Here is a 15,311-nt window from a genome sequence, read left to right on the forward strand (position 1 = left end):
ACAAAGCAGCATAAGATTCCGGAAAGCACCTTTTAACCACTAATTCTTTTGCTCAAGTTTTGCTGGGTGGTTTGTTTGTTTGTTTTTAGTATCTGTGTTCTCAGGCAACTATGCAGCTGTATCAAGTCTCAGTGCCATGCTGTCCCAAAGTCTGTTCACCACTGCTCCCCATGCTGGCATCAAAACTGTTTTTTTTCCTATAGTGGTTCTGGAAAATGAGAAGAGCTTTTTCTACTGCTTTTGCTATTTCTGCTCTTAACGGGAGAAAACTTTAAAACTGATGGAAATCACCTCACCAAACTTATCCAAGAGCAACTGGTAGAGAACATCTTCAAGAAACACTGGGTGTGGCTTTACACAGAAACAGGGCATTCCATGTTACCCGAACTCCCACGTAACACACTTCCTGTGTACAGAGCCCCAAGTTACATTTAATGTGAGTTTGGCTTTAGCTACACATAACCTCTGAAGGGCTGCAAGTGAAAATGAAAGAAGGGCAGATCCTTCATTGCCCAATAAGGGAAATTAACAAGCTCGGCGCTTTAGTTTTACAACTAGGACACTTCAATCATACACTGTCTCACTGACGCCGCATCCTAAGGCTCACTTGGGGCTAGCACAGCAGCACCTCGAACCCAACAGAGCAGGGCTTTGTTTCAGGCTACGCTTTTCTCTATCCCTGCTCGGGCCGGGCAGGCTGCAGCTCCGTCCCAGCGGGAGCCCGGCTGTCCGCAGCCCCTGGCGGCGGGAGGCAGAGCCCAAGGAGCCGCGTCCTTCCCCGCGCCCTGGGCCACGTAGCACGGCGCTGACACAGCGGGCCCACCCGGCAGCTCGGGCCGCCACCGCCCGGCCGAAGGAAGGATACATTTCCGAGGCGAGGGCTCTCTCCAGCCTTGGCCGCCGCTGAAGCCAGCGCAGCCTCCCCCTCCGGGCGGCCTTCCCGGCGGGTTGCCGCCCCTCTCGCCGCCGCCCCGGCTCCTACCCCAGCGCCATCCGCCCCGGTAGGGCCGGCCTCGGAAGCGGAATCGGTCCAGGGCGTTGTGGCTGCGCTCCCAGAAGGAGAGCCGGGGACCCGTCTCCGAGTGCGGGCCCGACGGCATCCGCGGCGCGGGCAGAGGCGGCGGGTGGGAGCGGAACGAGTCCTTCGGCCGGTAACCGCCGTGGCCGTGCAGGTGGCCCATCTCGGGCGGGGGCTGGTGCCGCGACCGCGGGAAGCGCCGAGAGGACGAGAGGGAGATGCCGCCGCGGAGGCCGGGAGGCGGCCTGCGCCTCGAGTAGGGCCTGTTGCCCGCCAGGCCGCCGCCGGGCTCGGAGCCGCCGCCGCCGCACGGCCCGGAGCCGTTGTTGTCATCGTCGCTGATCTCGCCGTCTTCCAGCTCTCCCTCTTCCTTAGGGGAAAGCCCGCTAGAATCCAGCGCTGCCTCCGCGGGTGCGGCCTCCGCGGCCGCCATGGAGCCCAAGCCAACGGCGAGGCGCAGCGAGAGCAGCGCGGCCGGTTTCGCTTCCTGCGCACGGCAGCCACACGCCTCGCCCCCTCCCCAGCCGCCCACCCTGCGCGGCCCCGACCCGCGCGGAGCTCTCGCGAGACCACGCCCTGTCCCCGCTGCCCCGTTACGCAACTACAAAAAGAACGCGAGGGCTGTAAACGGCTCCCCGAGCGCGAGGCACCCTGGGTAATGTAGTTCCCAGCTCGGGACGGGGCCGAGAGGGGCGGGGAAGACCTCTGGCTCAACCAATAGCGGGCCGGTGGGAGTGCGGGCGCCAATAGAAACTCGAGCCGCCATGTCGGTGGAGGAGGCCGCCATCTTGTTGAGGGGAAGCGTGCTGCCTGGAAAAGGAGGGCGGTGGAACAGTTGTGAGCAGCTGCGTGGTCCGTGTGGTGATTGCGCGTATGTTTCTGAATCTTAGAGAAGAATCTTAGAGAAGACTGACGCTTTTCAGTGTTTTTCTTTTTCCCAAGAGTGAATGGTTATTTTTTTTTTCAGTTAATAACGTGCTACATGAGTGCCATAAAAAATAAACTGATCAAATCTCCTTGTTTCTATATATTTTTTTCTTTTTCTTTCTTTCTCTATGTATCATTTTGATACAGCACAAGAAATGGATGATGCCTATGTGCTGTGAAGCCCAAAGCTATGTGCTCAAGGCCCTTTGCGCACCCATCCTCTTCTTTTGACCCAAGGGGACAAATGCATGACTAAGAGCAGGTGCTCTTTCAGTGATGTGGCTTATTACAAATTCAGAGTAATAGAATCTGTATATCGCGTCCTAAATCTCTCCAACACCTTTTATCTAAAGCAGTGCTGAATCTATTAAAATAGTTTCAAAAAAGAATGATGAAAAAGGTTTTTGTTTTTTTTGGTTTTTTTTTTTGGCAATCGTCCATCATAACACAGTGATGTGCTTTTCGTGTCAATTTTATTCAGGTGGATGCAACCCCTAGAAATCATGATAAACTGTTGAGTCACCCTGTTTTAGATAACCCGTGCTCAACAGGTCTACAAAGGGCTGGTAGATGAGTGCAAGACCTACTTTCTGAAGCAGCTGCTGAAAGCCAGGAAGAGCTTCTAAAACATTGTTAGCTTCCCCCGTCTGTGCCTGAAATCCAATCAGCTGCGGTTACAAATGTTTCAATATCACCAGCTCTAGTGTTGCAAAGGGCAGAAATTTCCCTCCCAAGAGCTATTTGTTTATTTGGGCATCCCAGAGCTTTGCATGTACGTGGTTTCCATTTCCTTTGTATACAGACAGCAAACTCTGTTTCTAAGTGTTTTCACACAGCAGTAGATACCAATTTCAGCATTTTGCAGAGGGGAAGAGAAGTGCTTACAAAACTGTAAGGAATTGGCAGAGAAGTAGTAGCTCAATGGGAAGTTAACCCCATGTGGTGTTCCCACTCCATTCAATACTGCTGTTTGTTTGCCCAGAACTCATCCAACAAGTGAGCTGAATTTATTCAGTGCCAGTATGTGATCTGCATTGTAAATTTCTATCTGAGGTATTTGACTATCTGAAAAAGAAGATTCCTGAAAATCTTCTAGTGTTTTTTAATGTCATTTGGTATTATATGATCGCACTGTATTGTGTAGTATGATACTCTATTTCAGTTACATGATATTGTCTCCTTTTTCCTCCATTATAGGGTTATGAGGCAAGCAATTTTATTTCTGAATTTCCAGGAAGATTATTCTTCCACTGTATTCATCATTATTAATAAACTGATTAATTGATAATGTTCTCTACTATAAAGGGAATAAAATGGCATGAGGAAAAAGAACATGTTGATCTGATATGTCTACATATCCTGACAGCAGGACAAGGGGAAATGGTTTTAAGCTGAGGGAAGGGAGATATAGGTTGGATGTCAGGGGGAAATTCTTTACGGAGAGAGTGGTGAGGTACTGGAACAGGCTGCCCAGGGAGGTTGTGGATGCCCCGTCCCTGGAGGTGTTCAAAGCCAGATTGGATGGGGCCCTGGGCAGTCTGGTCTAGCATGAGGTGGAATGGTGGTGGCCCTGCATGTGGCAGGGGGGTTGGAGATTCATGATCCTTGAGGTCCCTTCCAACCCTGGCAATTCTGTGATTCTGTGATTCTGTGATATCTACATATTTATACAAGAGCACACAAACATTTGAAAACTGCCTTTCAAAAATAAAGCATTTAAGAATCTTTCACATTTATACCATAGGTAATAGATCAAGAATTTCTGTGAGGTTTTGTTGCAGTTTGTAAATGTAAGATGAAATCCAAAATAAATAAATTTTCTCTTTGATGTATTTGACTTCATACACTCGAAGGATATCTATTATAGCTGCTGGAGCACAATTTTTGTTTTAAATACTGAACATATTTTCAATAAAGTCAAATGGAACAATTTAAAATATCAGAAAGCATATGTCTTAGTATAGAACATGGAATTTGATTTTTCCTTTATCATATTTCCTGCACATTTTCTGCACCTCTAGACACAGGCAAAAAAGCATTGGGGAAATAGTATGTTTATGAAAATGAATTTCTGACATCTGTGTATATAAGCAGCTAAGGCTTATTGAATTAAAATATATCATCCAGATCTCTTCATGTGACTCAGCTTGTACAGCTGGTAATAAGTTTTGTATTTAAACATAAGCAGCAAAGATCACATGATGGTTAAATGGCTTTAGTGCAGATAACACTCATTTGCATATTTTACAAATTTGAACAATGACGATTAGTGCAGCAATACTAATCCTACTAGTGTTATTTCTTGTAAAGTTTTAAATATCCCTGACATAAAACATTACCATATTATTATTTTCTTGTGGTAGGTATCTCAAATTACTTGTCCAAAGCAAAATAAACAAACAAACAAACAAATAATAAAAATACTAGAATTAGTGGTCTCCAATGATATTGTAGCATGAGGTTAGATATGCTTCATTTCTGGTCCACAAAATGTTAAAAATATATATTTTTCAAGTTTCAGGTAAAAAAAAAAAGGCAACATTTACTGCATTAAATGAAATTCTTAAATTCTTACAAGCAGAATGGAATCTTGTCTTTTGGAAGCACAATCTGAGATTTAAAGATTGGGCAACATTTCCAAAAATAATGGATGTTAGATCTCTTCTAGTACCACAATGCTAGTACAGTAGAGGAAGCAGAAGAGTAGTTTGCTTTTTGTCTTCCAAGCTGGCCATTGCTTGAAGACAGGTTGGACATGAATCTGCTTTTGCAAGGTGGCATCTGACTTCCTTTGCACTGCTTCTTTTTGTAAGCTGTTTATCTCATGACCTGTGAGTTTTCTTGCTTTTGTTCTTCCTATAAACCCCTCTCCCACTGGTGGTGGGGAGGTGAGTGAGCAGCTGTGTGGGTACGTAGCTGTTGGCCAGGGTCCAGCCCATTGCAGCAGGACACATAACTATATGCGGATTATTCACATGTTACTAATAAGCGCTTATTCATATTCATTGGCTTTTCCTACTTGACCTTGTGACAGTTTGAACTCTAATAATTTGTATATGATTCTCCAAAAACATTCCTGGAATGAATGGAGTGCAATGCCTTTTGTTTGTTTGTTTTCTTCTTGGTACTAATAATTGTAATTTTAATTATGATGGGCACCATGTAAATAATGACGATTAGGTTTTCTTCTAATTTAGGAAAACATGAACTGGCTAAAAAGTGGGCTTGGGAAACAGGTGAGGGCAGAGTATGTGACTGTTAAATGTTTCTTTCATAAGGTTTGGGGTCTTACATTTTATGATAAAGGGATTTTACAGAAAGATTGTATTTGAATTTCTGGGGATTGTGAGGTTAATCCGTAATTTGGCACTGTGCAAAACTGCACAATTTCACATTGCTTTGTAGTTGTGTTCCTACCATACTTCTGTATTGTGTGTGTGTTTTCAGTTTGTTTATTTATTTAAGCAGACACCTACGTGAAGAAATCTTCCTGAGATGGAAGAGGCTTAGAGGTTTATACCTAAGAAGAGACATCCAACTTCAAAATAATCATTGATTGTAAACAAGTTACTGAGTGCAATTAATAACTTCAAAATACATGCAAAATTGAATTATCCATTACAGAAGATAGTAAAATTAAGAAAAAGAGAAAAAGAAGACATAGCTGCACATCCAAGCAAATTATATTAAAGGCCTTACGAAATTTTCCTTTGTATGAGTTCAAAATGCAAGTTAAAAACATGAGATATTTATATAAGATATGAGATAAAAATGAGATAATTTACAGAAGACTATAAAAGCTTTTCAAAACAGAGAGTAGACTATAATCTTTACCTGTTTTCCTGAGTTAATATTAAAAATAGATCAGCCACATTGGTACTCACTTGGCGACAAGAAATCTATTTTTGGGGACTGTTAAATCATTCACTACCTAGCAGTTACTAATGAAGACTTCTTTAAAATGTGAGGATGTCAAGGTTGTCACATGAGGTAATAACTGTCTGGTGGAGGAGCTGCCAGTTCAGTCTTTCACTAAGCGTAGAAAAGATTTTTTTCTTTTGAGAGAGGCTTTATTATTAGGAATAGAGAATAGTTACTGCAGATAACTTTAAATGGAACACACGTACTCAAGTAGCAGTTAACTTCTTCCAGTGATATGTTTTAAAAAGAATTCCAATTGCTTCCAGAGAGCATAATGCCCATTCCTTTATCATGAGGTCAACAACTGAGGAACTCACTGACATTTGAGACTCTCAATAAGCCTCTCTGTAAGGACTCAAAGAAATGAATGACATGCTGAGAAGTAAGCAAGGTCAGAAACTTAACTGTAGAACTCATGCCATCATTAAGGCAAAGACAACTTCAGCTGAGTTTGTATTGTACTTGAACCTAGTACATCTAAGTTAACACCGAAGACCCTAGTGAGTGCATAAAGAATTTTTTTGCCCTGTACAGGGATGAATAGCATCACTTAATTCTTCGGATTGTGTGCACATGTAATCATGATTGATCTAAATACAGAGCTAGAAATATCCTATAGTGTTTTTATCCATTTGCTGGCTTAACATAGGCATGTATTTTTTTTATTTTTTATGTATCTTGGAGTCGGATTCCTCTTCAGATAAAGGATTAAGAAAAATGTTATTTATGGCACATGGATGCTAAAGTCAATGTCATATTAGCTCTAGATGACAGATCTTATGTCTGCAATCTTTTTTTTTAATACTTCCAAAATACTTCAAAGAGATAATCTGAAACTATCCGTGCAAATCAGCATGTTTTTAAATAATAAAATCAAGTGTAGCTTTTCAATCAAATGTAAATACTGCCATGGGCTGCATGCAAAATGTTGGATCGAGAAAGAAGTGAAAAAACTAAACCACACCATAAAGCCTCATATGAGACTTTTCTTTTTATGAGGCAGGCAAAACTGTGCTACAGCATTTTCATCTATATAAACATCCAGTATCTTTGTTAAAAGCACAATGGAAATGATGAGAAGCAATACACTGAGGTGTTCTGCACTTTTTATCAGTTCTTAGCATTAATCAGTATGAACATTTTTAAAGTAGTATTTCCTACAGCATATACTCAGAGCAAAGAATGACAAAACTGGCCTCAGACACAACTCATAATTGTTACAACAATAACAGAAGCCCTTATCTACAAGCTTTTTTTTGGATGGAGGGCACGATGAGTTATAAGAGTGGATAAAAATGAATAACTCTTCATTTTGACTGGGAAAGAAAGTTTTCTTCTTTATTTGCCCTTCAGAACTGTATTTCTGGGTGACTGAGAATGCATATCTTTAGCTTGGGAATAAAGGACTTGTCTTTTCACTTTATATAACTTCCACATATTATATAAGTAGTAATTTCTCAAGTGTAAAAACTGCAGAATGTATCACCTCACTTTTCCTGTATTATAACAAAATGCTTTTCAACTAAGTCACTCTTTCCCTGGTGTCACATAATAAACACGCAGCCTATTTTGCAGATTTATGTCAGGCAGAAGTGGGTTATTTCTACAGCTATGGAAGACAGCGCAGAGTTTCAGAGGTTCAGTTCTCTATCAATACAAATTTAAAAGTATAAACATTTACAGCAGATACAATCGGCTTTGTAAAGGGACTGATATGGCAGAGCAGCATCTATGCAGGAGGAGACTTTGTTACAGCAGTTGTGCCAGTGTGTTCTTCATGATTCTGAGTCGCCCTGTGGTCTCAACATATCTCTGTTCAGCTTGCCTGTCCTGTGACACTGCTGTGCCCTTGTCAAACTTTTAGGCTCAGGGAGCCTGCTGCCACTTTCCCTCTTTGAGATTGTATTCTCTTACTATTCTGAGAGACTTTTAGTGTTCTACAGACAAGACACAGGTGTCATGGCTGTTCTAATGAAGACTATGCTGTCTTACCATCTGTCCTTGCCTGTAGAGTTAGGTGTCCAGCAGCATCAACTTTTGGATTTCACCTTCTCTTTCCACCTCTTGTTTACTACATGAATCCCATTTGCAAGGCTGGGATTAGTATGGTTACAGCAGTAACTCTTCATTTTTTAATACTGCAAATACAGTACAAACAACAATGATAATAAGAATAAAATACTGTACAATTTTTTTTTTTTACCTAGAAACCCTAACTTTTTAAATGTTTACAGAGCAGTTCCATAACCTCCAATTAGTGGATTGCTATGCTTTGGCTGCCTCTTTTTTAATGTGTACACTCAAATCCTAGATGGTTTGAAAACTGCCTGGCATAAGGTAAAACAGTGCATGTTTCACCCCTATGAGCCAGCATAATGCCAAGTTTTAACCTATTTTGACTGCACAATATCAGACATTTCATTCCTTATGTGGTAAAAAGAATCCACAGTGTTATTGACAATTTGCTTTAAGTAATAGCTGGCAAATTACTATTCTTTTAATAGTTTTTACCACCTCATGCATGGTAAGCATCACAGCCCAACAATTTTCATGTTCTGAGATAGCTCACATTTTTTGATAATATTCAGAGGGAGAGAAAAAAATGTTGAATAGCTGAGGTTATTATATAACATGATCCAAACCAGTCTTGTCAGAGCCATGGGTATACAAATATGCCTTGAATAGCATAGGCTTTTAAGGAAGCAGCTATAGAAGATGAGTTGAAATCAGTTCAATAAGTTGCCAAATAATATTATTCTAAAAATCCACAGTTTGGGTATGATTACCATGTCCCGTATGTTGCATTTGCTTTCAAATAGCAGCTGTTCTCAGGAGCATCCAGTCCCAGGTAGAGGGCATGGTTGGAGCTTCACACTTGGATTGGATTGACTTGGATCAGTTCCGCTTACTGTCATCAGATAATCTTGGACAAGCAATTGCTGCCCTGTGGGGATTGCAAACTGATATTTAACTAACAAATTACATGCTATAGGACGCATGGTGACAACTTCATTAGAGTGGTGAGGAACACTGAAACACACCCAACATTTTGCAACATCTACGTCATTCTTGTAATGATAAGCCAACTCAAGGGTATCTTTATAGTTCACGCGGTGATACAATGACTTTCAACTTTCAGAGGACAGTGTTTCTGGGTTCCTTTCTGTTGATTTTCAGTTGTCTGTGTATTGCCTCAGTGTAGACTCAAGTTTGGGCTTGCAAGAGTGGCGCAGTTCAGAGTCAGGTTCTGGAAGGGCTTATTTTACTGTCGAGATCACAAACGTTTCACTAGAACCTTCTAATAATTCATCATGCCATCATCAATCACCTGTAGCTTGGGTAGATGCAGTGGCTTATGTGCCTTGACACCATGGTAGAGATCTGGCCATTTAAAGACAGTTACTTTACAGATTTGGAGCAGTTTATTTAAATCAAAATTCTTCCTTTCAACAGCTCCTGAGTGTAAATGCTGTTAGATTTCTGAGGCTTCACAGACCATCTGAACAATGTGCTCTATGAACCGAGTCCCTCGGTCACTGTGTAGTGTGAAGGGTATGCCAAATCAAAGAATCAAACCAATAGTTTCTTGGTGACAGCAGCAGTATCTGCGTGTCTACACTGACTCTACATGGCCTCTACCCATCAGAAGAACATGTTTATGATTACAAGACTGTATCTGTACTTACAGCACTTGGTTATCTGTATAAAATATACTTAGAAATTCACAATGGGATCCCATTGTTTTGGGTGTGCAGCAACTTTGGTTTGGACCATTTGCAAACCAACTTTCTATACTGCTGCAGACACAACCCCTTTTTGTGAGCATGAGCCGCCATGTGAGTCACACCAGCAAGAGAGGGGAAGGGAATGTCAGGTGCAATAGAGCCACTGCCCTGAGATTGACACAAGGAACTGAGGTGTGACTGGTACCTCTGCCCAAGCTAGCCATCGTTTTCATCTTCTGGGTCCAGTCTCTGTAAAATAAGGCAGTTTTGAAAGAAAAGCATGTGGGGATGAGGCCCTTCAGCTACAAAAAGGATTATGACTGTATTCTGTAGGGGAACATCTCTGAGATCATAGATTCAAGGAGTGGCTTAAGCTGGAAGGGACCTTAAAAAAAGATCACCCAGTTCCAAACCACCACCATGATCAGGCTGCCCAGGGCCCCATCCAACCTAGTCTCACACATCTCCAGGCCCCATCTGGAATACTGCATCCAAGTGTGGAGCCCCCCGTACAAAAAAGACAGCGAGCTGTTGGAGAGGGTCCAGAGGAGGGCCACAAAGGTGATCAGGGTAGCTGGGCTTGTTCAGCCTGGAGAAAAGAAGGGTGACATCATTGCAGCATTTCAATACCTAAAGGGAGCCTACAGAGGGGAGGGGAATCAACACTTTGAAAGGGTAGATAACTGCAGGATGAAGAGAAATGGTTTTAAGTTGAGGGAGGGGAAATTTAGGTTGGACATCAGGGGGAAATTCTTTACTATGAGAGTTGTGAGGTGCTGGAACAGGCTGCCCAGAGGGGTTGTGGATGCCCCATCCCTGGAAGTGTTCAAGGCCAGACTGGATGGGGCCTTGGGCAGCCTGGTCTAGCATTAAATGAGGAGGTTGGTGGCCCTGCATGTTGGAGGGGGGTTGGAGATTCGTGATTCTTGAGGTCCCTTCCAACCCTGGCCATTCTGTGATTCTGTGATTCTGTGATCTCCAGGAATGGGGCATCCACAGCTTCTCTGGGCAACCTGTGCCAGTGCCTCACCGCACCCTGAGTGAAGAATCTCCTCCTAACATCTAACCTATATCTCCCTCTTTCACTTTAAAGCCATCACCCTCACCCCCTCCCCCCTTGTCAGACCGAGTAAAAAGTCAGTCCCCCTCCTTCAAGTACTGCAAGGCTGCAATGAAGTCTTCCCAGAGCCTTCTCTTCTCGAAGCTAAACAAGCTCTAGTATCTTGTTCTGGCACAGTTCAACATTCATGTGCATCTCCATTGCAAGAGGCACATCACAATGCTGTGGGTTTAAGGGTAGAACAGCAAATAAGAAATGCTGGCTGAAAAACTGAAGTAATATTTGTTCTCCATTTGTTAACCATAATTTGTAAATATGCTGGGCTTTCCATTTCAAAAGGAGGGATTTGACAAGGTGAGAAATGGCAAGAATTAAAAGATAATGAAGAATCAGGATATCTGGATCATTTTTTTCCAATTTAAAAAAATAATAAAGCAGCAGCAGCATCTGTTTTATTTGTTTGGTGTTTGTTTTTTTTTTTTTTTCCTTTAGATGTCTTTTCCTAACAGCTGAAAAATGCATCCCATTAGACCTGGTCCACCAGCCTGCCTGAAAACTTACACTCAGTAATTCATACTATTAAACATATCAACATTTATACTATTAAACATATTAAAGATGCCAAATTTGCAAAAAATAAATTAGTTACAAAAATTATAATACAAAATAGATTATGAATTATGCTTTTCAGTTTGTAGCTGTAAAAAGTGTTGAGATTGCATTTCTGGAAAACTGAATCCATATGTAGAGAAGCATGACATGACCGTTAGTGCCAGGACAATATTTTCAGTTTTACTTACAGCACTTCACTGTTATTCTTCAGCTTGTTCTGAATGATGAAAATGCTGGAAAATTAAAGAATTTCAAATGTTTTGTCTAGCTCTAAACACCTGTTGTTTGCACTGTCTTCAGGAAAACTCAGGAGCCTTCACTTGGCAGAATGCATCTTTAAAACTGCAAGAAAACACAAGATAAGGGTGATGTTCACAAAGGCTTAAAGTAAAGGCTAATATTTGACTTCGTACTGCTAAAGAGGGGGGCATGGGTACAGACCCTGGCCTCAAGGCCAACTTGTGCTTAGAACTAACCCAGTCTCTGGGGGATCTCCTACAAACAGCTGGTTGGAGCAATTCAAGTGCAGCTGGAGAACAAACCTGCAATTAAACAATGTGTGGATTATGGAGAGGTCAAGTGCCTGAGCTACTTCAAGGCCCTGTTTATTTATTTGGCAGTATAAAATTGTCACCAAGGTCTTCTCTCATAGTTAACGGGCAAAGAAAAATGTCTTTACCAGTTGTTTCAGTTCAGCGTTAGCTGACTGCAGAGGGAGCGCACAAAAAAGAAATCTTCTTGCTTTAATTAATGGGAAGGGAGTGGCCCACATAGGCTAAACTTTAATTTGTACATGCATCATGAGTGTCCTAAGACATGAATCAGTGACCATCATAACCAGTGGCTTTTAGTTGTATAGAAAACTTTTTGTTACTAGTTGAACTCAGGATCTTGGATGCAAGCACTTATTTAAAAGTGCATCTGTGTGATAGTGCCGACTCCGTAATGCAAATTCTTAAATTGCAAGAAAGAAATCTAAAGCCTTTGACAAACATCTTTTGTGTTTGAATTTTTAGGCAAAAAAAAAAAAAAAGAGTGGTTTATTTTTTAACGAGTACTTTGTTCACAAAGACTGGGTCAGCTCCAGCTTACAACTAAATCAGTAGCTGATATAAGAGAAATTAAATTTGTAAATTAAATTCCAGAAAGGTTAATGAACTCACAGGTGTGGGGCTCAAGAAAGTAACATTAAAGCAGGCTGGCTGAAATCTCAAGACAGAAGAATGCAAAATATATGTAAAAAAACATGATCTACTAAAATAACCAAGGATGTTAACTATATTCACTTTTTATTCTTTTTAGATTTATTCTGATAAGGTCTTGTTTGAATTCAATTCATTTTCCTTCCTGCATATGTATTATCCAGTGCCTATGTCATCGAGAAAAAATACCAAATGGGGGAAAACTTGGCAGCTATGAGTTAATCACTTGTTATGGCAATGTCCTGAACTTCCAAAAACTGAAGTATCACCTCAGATCTATGTGGAAAAGCAGAACACCAAGTTTTGTTTATCTTTGTTATGACATTGATGGAAAGTATATGCAAACTCCTTTCACAAACTAAGAATGTACTTACTGTGGGCAGTTAGTACAGCAAGTCAAAATCACAACCTTTTCTGAGATAAAAACAATGGCACCTTAAGTGTTTGGCACAGTGACAGGGCACTGCAACTTCAATACCAATTTATGACACTGGGTGGATCTCTGAATTCAGAAGAAGAAAAGAAACCCTTTACTTGACACTGTCTTGGTGGGAGAGCTGTGAGTTGGGCTCCACCTCATTAGTTAGCCACTTGATTTCTCCACTTCTTATCTGCTTCGTGGCAGGGCGTGTTGCTGTGGCATCGCTGCTGTTTGTGGCTGAAAGAATGTGGCTAAATTATCATAGCAAAGAAGCAGAATAGATAGTTGAACGTTCCTTCTGATAAGACTTCAGCTGTAGAGAATGTTGGGAATCTGCAATTCTTTGTCATAGAACTTGAGATCGTCTTGCTTTTTAAACACTTGTTCTGCAGCAGTTCCATTGAATCTGGGTTGAGCAGAAGTCTTGAAAGGTAAGGGATATTTCTGCTTAACTTTTGAGTGCACATTGTTATAGCCATATGTCTTATGTAAAACTTCTGTTCTTTACTCTGCACTTGTATTTTTTTTTTACGGAAAATCACAACATCTCTTAAATAATTATCCAGTTTCTGTAGTGAAAACGTTTTCAGATCTAGGAGTGTTTTAAGTTAGATATCCAGGTATTTTCCTGAGTGGACTAAAATTCTGTGCTGACAAAATTGAAACTACTGTATTCTCGTATATAAAGTATTTCCTGTTCATTATTAAAGTGTAGATTATATTTCCAGCAATTCAGCTTGTTGCCTCAGAGAACTTATGATTTCATCTATCTGCAAAGTGGAGCTAAGTCTGTGCGGCACATAATGTTCATCTGGTTTAACAGAAAACTCTGAACAACTGTCCAGGTATAAAGCAACATATAATTATTCAGATGTACGTTAGACGTACATAATTTACAAGCTACTGTAAATCAAATAAGTAGTTTTGAATTTGTATTCTAATCTTACTTATAGCATCATATCCTTATATATCCTTTTGGCAGTGTTGCACCATGGGGAAGAGAAGTAGTCCACTTTAAAAACATATTGAACATCGCTGTTTTATGTAGTACTTTTAATAGGCTACTACTACAATGTAGGGTTTCCTGTGTCCTTAGACTGATTTAACATAATGTTTCTACAATATCTGAAGTGTGTGGAAGTCTTCACAGTGCTGTGCATTTGAATCTAGGTGCACTACTCTGGTGGATAATCCTCTTGAGAATTTTCCTTGCAGTTTCTTTGCCAGTTATGGAGGTTAAGCATCATGGATTTTACTGAAGAATCCAGACACTCTGGTTAGGGTTCATAGCATTTTTTTACAAATGTTTAATAGAACATTTAATATAACATTTCATTATGTATGAAAAGAATTGGCGGATATCTGGTTTTATGTGGTTCTTGATTCACTTTCTCATGTGGCCTGGATGAACACACCAGTATTATTCCCTTCCCTTTACCTTTGCTGAACCATAATGTTAGTGAAGCTCTTTTAACCTCTTATGATTTAACTGCTACAGAAATGCAAAATATGTAATTCAAAGAGAGGGAACAACTTCAGTACTTACTCTGTATCTTCATAAATGATGCTCCTAATTCTCAGATGCAGTATCACATTCATAATGTTATACCAATATTGTCTTCACATCATAAATCATTCAGCTTAAAATTCAGATTGCTTTTGATACTAGATTTTCTGCTAATCCACGCTTTAATAACCTGAAACAGTGAAATAAAGCTGCTTTGAAGTTGATTTATGAGGCATTTTGCACGCTTCACTAGGTTTTATGTAATGGATTATACATTTACCAGAAGAATATTTAACTGCAGAAAAGAATTTAGAAAGCTATTTTTCTCTATTTCCCTAGTCAGAACTGAATTTTGTACATAAACAGTAACATCTGTTGTGTTAATCAACTGAAAGAAATATAAATGGACTACATTCAATTATGTATGAAGTGATTACTACCTTTTTTTTTTTTTCCAATCAGAACTACCAGTAACACATAAGTATTCATCACATAATTCAACTGAAATGAACTTACTCATCACTGAAAACATGAACTGTACCACTTTCATCCATGCATCTAAAATCAGTCCAAATTGCAATGGCTCAGGCAGCTGAAGCAAACTAGCAGGGACAGCACCTTAGTCATCTGTGCTTCTCTGCTGTGTGTACATCAGCTCAGTAAAAGCTGGATTTTTGCCAATTGCTGGTCTGTCTAGTGAGTATTTGAGAATAATTCATCCTCTGGTTTGAAGGAGATATGTAAACAAAAGGCAAGGGTAACCCAAAACTCAGGGCTTTTCTGCTTTACCACTCTGAAAGATAGTTGCCACTAGTAAGAAATACCCACTTTCTGTATTAATTTCTTAGGAGCAATTAAAAAAAAAAAAAGAGTGGAAATTTAATAGGGAGCATGAAGCAAAAAAGTACAGAGAAAAAA

The 15,311-nt window shown here is 40.6% G+C and overlaps 1 protein-coding gene and 1 long non-coding RNA gene across 3 annotated transcripts in view; both read right to left on the reverse strand.

The window, feature by feature from the left end:
* Nucleotides 1-1,597, reverse strand: part of ZFC3H1 (zinc finger C3H1-type containing) — a 37,503-nt gene extending 35,906 nt beyond the window's left edge. For both annotated transcript variants that reach the window (XM_031589709.2, XM_031589710.2), the window contains exon 1: nt 866-1,597. In XM_031589709.2, coding sequence (XP_031445569.2) covers nt 866-1,451 — 586 coding nt within the window. In that variant the 5' untranslated portion in view covers nt 1,452-1,597. The remainder of the gene's footprint in view (nt 1-865) is intronic.
* Nucleotides 1,598-6,558: 4,961 nt separating this feature from the next.
* Nucleotides 6,559-14,577, reverse strand: LOC149919507 (uncharacterized). Its single transcript, XR_016463620.1, has 3 exons — nt 14,433-14,577; nt 11,452-11,605; nt 6,559-8,810 (listed from the first exon to the last, which is right to left on the reverse strand). It is a non-coding gene; the product is annotated as an uncharacterized LOC149919507 (long non-coding RNA).
* Between the last annotated feature and the right edge of the window lie 734 nt (nt 14,578-15,311).

This window comes from Phasianus colchicus, chromosome 1, assembly GCF_987193195.1.
Source record: "Phasianus colchicus chromosome 1, bPhaCol1.hap1.1, whole genome shotgun sequence".
Classification (NCBI taxonomy): Eukaryota; Metazoa; Chordata; class Aves; order Galliformes; family Phasianidae; genus Phasianus; species Phasianus colchicus.